Raw genomic sequence first — 12,655 nt, 5'->3', positions numbered from 1 at the left:
TGTCAATGTTACTAACGTTTTGTATAATTCTATGGAGAATCATATCTATATGTCTGATTATGAGTCCTCTTCCTCTTGGATTGAGAAGTGATGTCAAACCAGCTGGGTAATTTTGATCCAGATATAAGCTCAGGTGCAACACTATTGAGCATACAGTTTTACGGTGAATGTCTCAAATATATAACCAATGACACACTATAATATGATATAAAATTGACTGAAATATCTTGGGAAAGAGAAGACAAGAAAGTTGTACTCTTCATGTATAATACAATATACACTGTTCACAAACTATTTGGATGTTTCATAAACAGATTTTCATTCAAAATTTGCTATTTTTTGGCTCATGATATCTGCCTAGAAATAATATATCCTGCTAAATGTAGCTCTGCTCGTTTTAAGTGAACAGCATGCTAACAGTAACTATGACAATAAAAACACAAAGAGTGAATACTACAAGCAGTGCTATCAGACAGCATTTGGTATGTTTCCTTTCTCGTTCTTTCTTCTTCAGTAAGGAATCATATCCCGGTGTGTAAATATCTTCCAGCCAATAGTGGAGGTCATTAGGATTCTCCTACAGAAGGCAATAGATCACACGTTCAGTAAGCTGACAAGCAGAACAATCAGAAGAGAAACATCTAAAACTCTTACAACAAAACCTGTTAGCTGCAGTCATGAATCAACAAAGTAGCATTTATACATTCGTACTCAATAACTCCCAGGAAATATTAACTTTTAGGCTAAGGTAAAAGATATGCTCAACTTTTCTAAATTCATTTAAATTCTGAAAACGACAGTCTGGTAAACTTTATAGCAGAGACCAGCAAAAGCCAGACTATCACGCTTATTTTCGAAAGAGAACACCCATCTTTTGACACAAATCAGGAGATGGGTGTCCTTCTTGCAAGGTCATCCAAATTGGCATAATTGAAAGCCGATTTTTTGATACCCTCAACTGCTTTCCTCGCGGGGACGACCAAAGTTCACAGGGGTGTGTCGGCAGGATAGTGAAGGCGGGACTGGGGCATGATTAGGAGATGGTTGTCCTTAGCCGATAATAGAAAAAAGAAGGGTGTCCCTGAAGAGCACTTGGCTGACTTTACGTGTTCCATTTTTTTTATGACCAAGCCTCAAAAAGGTGCCCCAACTGACCAGATGACCACCGGAGGGAATCGGGGATGACCTCCCCTTACTCCTCCAGTGGTCACTAACCCCCTCCCACCATAAAAAACAAGCCTCTATGCCAGCCTCAAATGCCATACTCAGGTCCATCGCAGCAGTATACAGGTCCCCGGAGCGGTTGTAGTGGGTGCAGTGTACTTCAGGCAGGCGGACCGGGGGGGGGGGGGAGAGGGTTGGGGGGCTCAGTACCCAAGGTAAGGGAGTTATGCACCTGGTAGCAATTTCTGAAGTCTACTGCAGTGCCCCCTAGGGTGCCCGGTTGGTGTCCTAGCATGTGAGGTGGACCAGTGCACTACAAATGCTGGCTCCTCCCATGACCAAAGGGCTTGGATTTGCATTTTTGAGATAGACATCTTTGGTTTCCATTATCACCGAAAACCGAGGACGACCGTCTCTAAGGTCGACCTAAATGTCAAGATTTTGGCGTCCCCGACCGTATTATCAAAACAAAAGATGGACGTCCATCTTGTTTCGATAATACGCATTGCCCCGCCCTTCGCGGCACCGTCCTTAGAGTTGGGCGCCCTTAGAGATGGTCGTCCCCGTACAAAAATGCCCCTCTATGCTGATTGTAGTATTTATTTTACAAGTTTTATATACCATTTTTCTATTATAATCCAAAGTGATTTACAGGGTTTCTATAAGCTGCTTTCAAAAGGTCTAAGCACCATAGGAGTCAACTTTTCAAAATGATTGGGGGTGCTAAACCCAATGGAAATGATCCCTCCCTGGACACAGTTTGCTCAATATTGTGGGTGCTCAATCACCCACAGCACCCATAGACCTGGCTCTTACACTAGGCACCTAACTGTCATAGCTAAGCATCCAAGATTTAAATTTAAAAATTTGCTGGCTCTGAGCACATAAAATTTAGGTGACCTAAAGCACACAGGGGGAGATTCTATATATGGCACCTAAAAAATTGGCGCTGAAATCAGTGCTGACTAAACGTATTCTATAATCGATGCCTAGATTTAGGTGCTGATTATAGAATACGCTTAGTTGAAATCTCAGTGCCTAAAACTACGCACATCCATTTACACCAATGAAAATGTGGTGTAAAGCCCGGCATGTAGATTTATGCACACTGGGCCATATTCTATAACTATACGCATAAACTTCAGAACGCCCATGAAATGCCCCTTTGCCCACCCATAACTATGCCCCTTTTAGAAGTTCGGTACACTTTGTTACAGAATATGCTTAGCGAGTTGTGTGTGTAAATTGTAATCAGTGCCAATTAGTGCTCATTAGCTTGTTAAGTTATGCACATTGTTATAGAATCTGCTTGGATTTTGGCGCGGATCTCTAGGTGCACTATATAGAATCAAGGGGGAAGTCCCTAAATTAAGATGTCTTAAAATGGGTGACACCATAAGAGGACAGAGAAATGAAGTTAGGAAACCAGGGCATTGATGTTGAGTGCTGTGTGCCTATGATGCCTTAACTTAGGCATCCTTATAGTTAGCCTACCTTTAGGACCAGGGGCATAGCTAGGTGGGGCCACGGGGCATGGGCCCCCACAAATTTAGCCCTGGCCCACCCTGCTTTTTCACACCCCCGCCGCCAACCCTCCCCCGCCGCTGCCATCAGGTACTTTTGCTGGCAGGGGTCCCCAACCTCTGCTAACTGAAGTCCTCTTCAGTGCTGGTCTCTGGTGCATTGCTGATCTGGATTCTGTTTCTGTGAGTCCTGATGCCCTGCACGTAGGACATGCAGGACATCAGGACTCACAGAAACAGAATCCAGATCAGTGAACGCGCCGAACTCAGAGACCAGCACTGAAGGGGACTTTGGCTGGCGGGGGTTGGGGACCCCCGCCAGCAAAGGTACCTGGCGGTTTCAGGGGAAGGTTGGCGGTGGCGGGAGGGGGGTCAAAAGGGATGGGGAGGGGTGCCAGGAGGTCAAACGTGGTGGTGGGGGGTCGGCAGCACCGGGGGGGGGGGGCTAAAATGTGCCCCCTCACCTCGGGCTCTGGACCCCCCTCCTGCCAGTCTGGCTACGCCCATGTTTAGGACTGTCTTTCTAAGACACTTAAGTTAGGTGCCTGTACTGAAATTTTTTTTTAGGGTTCAGTACTTCCTAAATTTAAACTTAGCACTAACTCAGTATGCTGCTGGTTCATGACCATACCAACATAGAGTAGAGAGGAAGTATACACTGTTTTGCTACAGCATCCCCTGCTGGGAGGGCTGCAGTGGTTCTGACTGCCCTTATATGTGCCAGAGACCCCTAAAGTGGCTGTGGTGGAGCTGTGTTTGTTGGTGTGAGAAGCAGTGCTTTTGTTTAGGGCTCAGCCTTTGGGCCTAGTTAATTTGTGTCCAGTGTGAAGCTTTGTTAGAGTTTAAGTTTGTGTCTTGCCTGAGATGCATGTGAAAGACAGAATTTAGCCCACCCTCTGCCAGCTTTCTGAAATAATGAGTGAAGCCAGGAGTTTGAGCCATAGGACAAAAGGAAGAAACACCAACTAGGATCCCACAGTAGAGGGGAAAGCCCTGTGAAGTTTCAGTCAGCATTTGGGAAGCCACTACCCAAAAACTACTGTGAAAGGGATTAGAGACACAGATGAAGAAGGTGTATGACATGTGACTATACAGTGCTTACCTAATGCTGTTAACCTCAGGAAAGAAAGACAACCTCAATGCAGCGTGCAGGTAATTCTATAAAAGGAAAGTGATCTTTAGATCAAAGAACGTAGCCTCAAAATGGGCCTGCACCTTAATGTGAAGGTGACAAAGATCTTGACAACTGATCCAATCAACAATTTCATCTTTAATGGAGAAGCATTAGAAATAGTGGACAATTTCAACCTGTAATGACATATCGTTCTTGGAAGAGCAGCTATGAAGGACCAAGAAAAGATTTTCGAATGCAAAGCTGTATCTCTGCATACAAAGATACGACTTGTCCGAGCTATGGTATCTTCAATAACATTATAAGGATGCAAAAGATGGATTGTGAAGAAGACAGACATAAAGAAAATTGATGCCTTTGAAATTATGGGACTGGTGAAGAATACAGCATATACCATTGACTGCCCAAAGAACAAATCAATCAAAACCGAAGAAGATTAAACCTAAACTTTCCCTGGAAGCTCAAATAACAAGACTTTGACTATCATACTTCAGATAGATCATGCCCAAAGAAAGATCATTAGAGAAAGATGTCATGCTTGCCAAGATTGAAGGCCCACACAAAAAAGGAAGACCAGCATGTGATGGATTGATACAATAACTACAGCTATGTATGCCTTCCTGATTAAAGACCTAACAGAGTTCAGGAAAATTATCCATAGGGTCACCATGAGCTGACATTGATTTGAAGGTACATAGCAAAACGTAATTTTGGGGCCCTTTTACTAAAGTTTAGCATACGCTACTAAGCTTAGTAAAAGGACCCCTTTGATAGGCATCAGAGTTTTGTTGGGGGTCCACCTTTTCTTTTTCTGTGCTAGTTCTGCAGCACTAGCAATGAGCTCCAAGATAAGATTCAGCATGGGGCCACCCTGCCTGTCTTTACACTCTGACAGGCCCTGCAATGCCCCACACCTCTCATCTTGGTTTCCATGGTAATGGGAAACCCATGCAGGAGATGGAGGATTTTCACTTCAAGCCCACTACTAGTTGTGCAACATCAGCAAGGGAAAACAGAGGAAGACATGGGGAAGGGGTGGGGAAGGTGGGAGGGGGAGGGGAGGGGAGGAGAGAGAAGGAGGGGATGGAGAGGGGGAGGAGGGAAGGGAGAAGGGGAGGGAGGGGTAGAGGGGAAGGGGAGGAGGGGGAGAGAATGAGATTTTCCCCTTCTTGTGCCCAAGAGCACATAAAATATAAGTACCGATTATGGTCCTGAGTGTAGAAGTCCTTGAAATAACATCTATTTTAATGAACAACTCATCCCAATTTAGTGATGAAATGCTCTTATTTATCAATAAAAATATCCTCCTTTTCATTAATTAGAATTATTATAGAGATGCGATTCTGAGTAGATATCCAGTTCTCTATGTTGCTTGTGAAGGAAGCTTGCTGCTTGACTGTCAATATTCCAGGTAGGTACCATTTTATATTTGTCATTTTTACCAACCCCTCCCCCCACCCCCAAGATGTGTATAACTAAACTCAACAGTTTAATTATGATCAGCTCAACATCATCCTTCCCAGAAAAATCTTATGCAAAACAGGCATTATATATATATATATATATATATATATATATATATATATATATATATATAAAATGAGGTAATGAGGACAACTTATAAAAGTCATTAATCCTGGAAAATGGGCTATTTCAAAATTGCTCATCCTTTCCATGGGTAAAAGCACACACTAATGGCTCTTAGTGTTTGTTTGGCTGTTAGGATCTATTGTTTTGCTTTGAATTAAGCTGCTCCTTGCTTCTCCCTCCAAACCCCAAAATGCAGAAGCTGCCACCCTGTTCGACTGCCTAGTTTGCCTATGGTTAAACCGACCATGACTATTTTACCTGCATGTAGTTAGCAAGGTTGGGATACACGTATTGCTTGTCATATTCTTGAATGGTCCAGGAAGGTTGCTTTTTTCTCTCCTCCCATCCATTAGAAATCCCGGCTTCTTGATATAAAGGATTGCTCTTGATTGTGGATTTTAAGGTGACAGGTGTAATGTGTTTACAAAGATCTTCATCAATTAAGGTGGGGCTGCCTCCTCCTGATTCCAAATCTGGGGGTTCAGTAAGGTTCCTTTTATCTCTCTGTAAAACATTTAGGTCAGAAAACAAACAGTGATAGAAATTCATTTGATATTAAGGACTAGACTGACTAACAGCACTACCTTGTTAATGCTAATGTGCATTATTTTGGGCAATGGTATGGTAGAACCCCCCTTGCACACAGGCACCAAGCGACTTATGCAGGCTGCCACAATTATGATGATTTTCATGGCAGGCCATGGCAGGGGGTGGGTTACCAGCACTATCCTCAGCCATCACAAGGCAATAGAAGGTTAAGTGGCTTGCCCAAGACACAAGAAGATGCTAATGGAATTGAATCTAACCATTAGGCTACTCCTTCTGTCTAATGTGCATTAACAACATCAGCGCATGCTATACCAGACCAATCCGATTAATAAACGACTTCTTGCCCTTTAGAAAAATGCTGAAAGCTCATCTCTTTAAGCAAGCCTACCCAAATGCCCCAACCTAATCTCGCCAACTTCCACCCCCAATTCTGTTCTGACTTAAATACCAACCTCCCATCCTTCTCTTTCCATCTCTCCTTAATTTTATCCCTCCTTACCCTTTCTCCCAAATTACACTATCCTATCCTGTCTACTCTCTTTTATCCTAGTCATATATTATCTAGCTCAACTTATCATACACTACTAAGCCCAACTTTACATTGTTTTACTACTGTTTTATTAAAATTCTATTAACTTTGTATTTCAAATTACTATGTAAGCCGCATTGAGCCTGCATTATGTGGGAAAGCGTGGGGTACAAATGTAATAATAATAATGCTAATAGTGCACTTTAGTAAATTTAGCCCTATATTTGCAAAGTCATCTACCGTTATGTAAATTATTTATTCTCAGCACTTGATATACCGCAAGTCAGGGGCGTATCTGGACTTCAGCGGTAGGGGGGGCCAGAGCCGAGGTGAGGGGGCACATTTTAGCCCCCCCGGCGCCATCGCCGACACCCCCTGCCGCCGCCAGCACCACCTCCAACAAGTTTGACCCCCCCTTCTCGACCCGCCCACCATCCGTCGCCGTCTGTACCTTTGCTGGCGGGGGACCCAACCCCCACCAGCCGAAGTCCTCTTCCTGCGTTTGATTTCTTATGAGTCTGACGTCCTGCTGCATGTACAATGTGCAGGATGTCAGACTCACAGAAACAGAATGAAGCCTTGCCATCTGCAGGGCTTCGTTCTGTTTTTGTGAGTCTGACGTCCCGCACGTTGTACGTGCAGCAAGACGTCAGACTCAGAAGAAAACAAACGCAGGAAGAAGACTTTGGCTGGCGGGGGTTGGGGTCCCCCGCCAGCTAAGGTACAGACGGCGATGGCGGGTTGGCAGGGGGGTTGAGAGGGGCGTCGGCAGGGGGGTCCAGGGCCAAATTTACGGGGGCCCAGGCCCCCCGTGGCCCCATAGCAGCTACGCCCCTGCCGTAAGTTATCCCTGAGGTGACTATGCGGCTTACAATTTCTATTACAGGTACTTTTCACTGTTCCTAATGGGCTCTCAGTTTAAGTTATATATTGTACCTGGGGCAATGGAGGGCTAAGTGATTTGCCCAGGGTCACATGGAGCTGCAGAGGGAATTGAATCTGGTTCCCCAGGATCTCAACCCATTGCTGACTAGACCTGATGTAGGACTCTTCATATTTACTGGGTGGCAGTGGCATAGCTACATGGGGCCACGGGGGCCTGGGCCCCTAAAATTTGCTCTGGACCCCTGGTTTGGTTGGCGGGGGTCCCCAACCCTGCCTGCTGAAGACCGTCCAGCACTGCTCCTGCGCCGCCGGATTGCCTGCCCTGCTCTCTCTTCCCCTCACATCCGGCACGCTCCTTTTAGAGAACCTGAGCATAGACGAAATCCTCAGCTGGTAGGGGTTGGGGACCCCCGCCAGACAAGGTATTTGTGGTGGTGGTGTTTCAGCTGGCGGGGTTTGGGGACCCCCGCTAGCCAAGATGTACAGCTGTGGCAGTGGGTGAGGAGCGGCAGGGCGGCGGAGGGAGGGGGTGGCAGCAGGGAGGTGGCGGACTAAAATATGCCCCCCCCATCTTAGGCTTTTGCCCCCTCCCACCTCGAGGTCTGGCTACGCCACTGCTGGGAGGAAGGAGAACAGCATGTTGATGGGAGTGGAGCCCAGCCCAGAGGGAGGTTTCGGAAAGGAAGAGTGACAATGGGTGTCATAGTTGGGGTGGAGTTGGGAAGTTATAAAAGTGATAGGATTGGTAAACACATGGTCTTTGGTTGCCTTCACCCCAGCCAGGACCCGTGAGGAAAGTGGGTATCCTGGTGATGCCCAATAACCTAAGGCTGAATAAAGATGAGGTTTTGACTTTGAATAAATCACAATCTGATTTTATAACAGGGCACCTAAATGAGATGTCCAAAAAGGCACCTATATAGAGGCAGAGCAGAAAGTGGGAATGAGAACCAGGATTTCCAACGACAGGACAACAGAAGTAATGAAGTGAAGCAAAATTTATTACAAAATGAAAATGACTCGACACAACATTGTGGTTCGGCCAGAAGACCTACATCAGGAGTCTGTATACTTGATTTAAAAACTGAGAATCCAGGAGTAACAGCGATCGATTGTGATGGTCTTTAGAAAGACCATTAGTGTAAAGTATAGCTGGATCATGAGTAGGGCAATCTAGAAAACAATGTGGAGGAAAAGTGAGCCCTCCAAAACCCACCACAAACCCACTGTACCCACATCTAGGTGCCCCCCTTCACCCGTAAGGGCTATGGTAGTGGTGTACAGTTGTGGGAAGTGGGTTTGGGGGGGGGGGGGTTGGGGGCTATGTTCCTGGGAGCAATTTATGAAGTCCACTGCAGTGCCCCCTAGGGTGCACAGTTGGTGTCCTGGCACGTCCATCTTGTTTTGAAAACACGGGTTTCCCCGCCCCTTGATCGGGACGTTTTGCGAGGACGTCCATATCAAAACATAGACGTTCCTTTCAAAAATGCCCCTCCACATGTCTTTGTGAATTAGGCTCCCAAATCCAGCCCCTGCGGTCACAAATGCCACTGCACTTGCGTACACCTGCTCCAAACTTGATATAAATGGGTGCATACACACTCTGCATGTATTTGCATATTTTATAAAATGCACTGCTCTGTCCAAACTAAGCCTCCAGCAGTGTCTACACATGGTGTGCATATAAGCACATGTCATCTTGCAGATGCATGGACTTACCTGCGCATATACTGCTGTGCCTTTGCCATGTGGAATACAAACTTTAGAAGCGGGCGAAGCTTTATAAAATGACCCCTTTGATGTCAAGCACAAATTGGGCTCCATTGTAACACAGGATGCCTATGTGGAATATCTTTAGAAATTTATACCTACTTTGAAAAGATAAGAGTACTTGTTCTGCATGCATGCATCTGCAAATTCTATGAAGAAAACAAACCTCAGCAATGGTAAAATCAAGAGAAACATAGATAACTCACAATAGTCCAAGCAGGACATGAGATTGAAACGTAAAAAACCAGCAGGGTGCTTTCCTCAATCAAACTTTCCATATGCTACTTGGAGACTTTGGTGATTTTTTTACTTTTGTTTTAAAGATGCTACTCCCTGGGTGGTTTATAGCTGAGCAATCAAGCAGAGTAGGTGTTTGTGCACACTTGCCAGCTTTGGTTTTATTCCATGTTTTCAGTTCAGTTTCACTTTGTTTTCTATAGTGGACTGTTGCTAGTTAGTTCTTTGTAGCAAGTAATGGTTCCTTAAGGCAAGTGTAGAGATTGAGAGCTCTATGTATATAGCCTGTTTGTGTTATGTTAGCTCTCTGTTTATTTATTAAATAAGATAACAACTGCTATGGTGATTTATTATCATTATTAAAGGAAGATTTAACTTTTAAAATATATATATATTTTTTTTTAAGTCTCCAAGTAGCATATGGAAAGTTTTTCCTTCTTTTTTCTTACTTTTCGCAATTTGTTTGCAGTGTCCTCACCTTGATTGAGGAAAGCACCCTGCTGGTTTTTTACATTTCAATCCCATGTCCTGCTTGGACTATTGTGAGTTATCTATGTTTTTATTATTTTGATTATGTATGTTTTCAAGTAACATTATAGTACTAGATTTCTCCTATTAAGGTATTCATCCAACATATATGCCATTCCTTTCTGAAAGAGATAACTGATAACAAATGACATTTTAAATAAGTATTGCCATAGAATCTTTTCTGTGTGGCCGTTGTCTTGTTGAATCATATGATTTATTTTGGTCCTTTTAATATTCTATTTTACCTTTTTTGTATATATATAATTATAACTGACATTTTAAATGTACTATAAATATATATTGCCATATAATTCTTTTTGCGAGTTTTATTGAGTGATAAAATTGTATGAGGTATTTTGTTATAATTGTTGTGAGTCCGATTCTTTATATATGTAAGTATAAATGATATTTTATTATGTTAATTATTGTTTGGACTATTGTTCTTATGCTGTCTAAATCAGTTATCTCTATTTCAGACAATTATCATATGCATAACAGAGAATTTATGATTATGTCTTATTTGTGTTACTCAAATTTGTATGTTTGTAAACATAGGTTTATGCAAGTATTTATGTTTATTTCCTCGACGATATTTGATTTCTCCTTCCAAGTGTTTGATTGATTTTATATATCTGATATGGTTTCTTTTTCATTATTAATGTTTTATGATATAGTATTATACAAATATATATGTTTTTAATTATATTTGATTTTTTTTGCTTTTGTAGAGCCCCTGGCGCAGCCCTTGTGGGCGAAACACAGTCTGTGTCGGGCGAATCTCTGAAAATAAAGTTTTGAACCATATCACTGATTGATCTGCTTTGTTTGTCTCCACATAAAACTTTTAGAACAGATATGATCTCCCCACCAACTGCAGCACCTCGGGGCCTCATATTAGATCATGCACTTTCCCCCTGGACCTCTGCACCTCGAATACATGATTCTGAAGTTTTAAAATTATTTTTCTTAATTTTGCTTAAATGCTCTTTGCCTTAATCACTGAGAAAATCACAAGTATAGAGTAGAACAGAAGTGTGCATTTGCAAAGCTAACTTTAATTCATTATGCTCAACACAACAAACCAGTCATATACTTCGTGACTTATCTTTTTCTAGAATGCTAGGTTTTCTCCTGTTTTGTCAGTGGAAATCTTTAGAGAAGGAAAGTCAAAGCAAAAAAGAACTGACTTACAAACTGGAGACAATAAGCAGCTAAAATTCTAACCTGCAAATAAACCCTGTTATGCCATCGCCTGGCCTGCAGAAATGCCGGGTTCATCATTAGAGTCTTCACATCCAGTCGCAGAAACTTCTCGGGATGATTGTTGTTTGGCAAAACAGACAAGTCCATGTCTCCCCTACACTTAATGCTGAAGGTGAACAGCAAGGCTGCTGGTGGGTGCTCCCAGCTAATAGATGAGTCTTCCATAATTAATGAAAAAGACAATGATCTGCCAGGTGGCTGAAACTGTAGACGACTAGTGTAATATATGATATCACTGAACAGTAACAGTGACTTAAGAAACACTTTATCCTCTTGGTTATGACTGTTGTCTGTACGAGATAACTGCTGTAATTATTTGTGTAGTTTTGTTGAAATTCGCATATATTCAGAAAACAAGACCACTATTTACATTTGAATCTTATAGACTGAACATGCTTTTTAGAAATGAGATAAATGAATAAAAATCTTTGGTTAATTCTATATGTATCCTGGAGAGCCTGTGTTTGCAGCTTATGCAGTTATCTTGATGTATGCTGTGGATGATATTGTATTATTTCTTTATCTGTTTAATAAAATTTAAAAAAACACATTTTCCTAGAACAGAAAACTGTATTTTCTGAACTCTCTGAAGTAAAGCACTCTTTTGGTGAATGTGTAGGTACAAACATTTCATTCAGTTATTGTTGGGTTATAGAATACATACAAACATGTAATCTTCACTCCTACATATCAATTTACCAAAGACATCAGATTTAAAATAACATTTTGTAGTCTATATTTCTATAGTAGTGAGACAGAGTACAGATAGTTTACATCATGGGCCTCTACCACAGAAAGCTAATTCCTTTGTTTTAATATTTGGTGTGTGTCTTTTCTTATGTTTTTTGATGGAGATATGTCTCCAAATAGGTTAGTTTTGCACATACCATGACAGTAATGAATCTCACTCCTAAGTCAGAAGACATGGGGTATGATAAGGGGAAGATGCACTAAAGTCCTCGGAAGAGCCGTTCCCTTACCGATTCCATAGCGTATCGGTAGGGAATGGCCATGCATTAAGGAAATGGAATGCAAATGAGCTGCTCGTTGTAACTCACTTGCATTCTCTATTCCCTCGGAAGCCAGTCGGCCGGTCGAGCATGCGCAGAGCAGCCAAGCATTATGCTGGCTGCTCTGCGCATGCCAAGGACATCCTTTATGGATGTCCTTCACTCAAAAAAACAACAACAAAAAAAAAGGATGTCCCTGACAAGCAGGAAACTTGTCAGCAGCCTGAAACCTCAGAAGAGAAAGAATGCTGAAAAGAATTTAAGAGCTGCTGCTCTTCGCTTGTGTAACATTTCCAATGTTTACTGCTTTGCATGTTAAAGGCAAGCTTACATCAGGCAACTAGGAAGGACTCTGACCAAACAAAAAAAAAAAACATCCAACTGCTCGTCAGGGACGTCCAAGTGCCTAACACGAGCTGGATATCTTCCTGCAGCTTTTGTGATGGTCGTCCTTCTTGGACATGTTTTTCTTAAC

General features: G+C 42.7%; 1 protein-coding gene across 1 annotated transcript; it reads right to left on the bottom strand.

Moving 5' to 3' along the window:
- Positions 1-357: 357 nt before the first annotated feature.
- MINAR2 (membrane integral NOTCH2 associated receptor 2) lies at positions 358-11,553 on the bottom strand. Its single transcript, XM_030191960.1, is given in 4 exon segments — positions 358-400; positions 402-577; positions 5,668-5,913; positions 11,132-11,553. Coding segments are annotated over 4 exon segments (669 nt in total). The 5' UTR covers positions 11,336-11,553.
- Between the last annotated feature and the right edge of the window lie 1,102 nt (positions 11,554-12,655).

The sequence above is a fragment of the Microcaecilia unicolor genome, chromosome 2, assembly GCF_901765095.1.
Source record: "Microcaecilia unicolor chromosome 2, aMicUni1.1, whole genome shotgun sequence".
Lineage (NCBI taxonomy): Eukaryota > Metazoa > Chordata > Amphibia > Gymnophiona > Siphonopidae > Microcaecilia > Microcaecilia unicolor.
The sequence above is the reverse complement of the archived record's forward strand: the minus strand, read 5'-3'. Positions and strand labels throughout refer to the sequence as shown.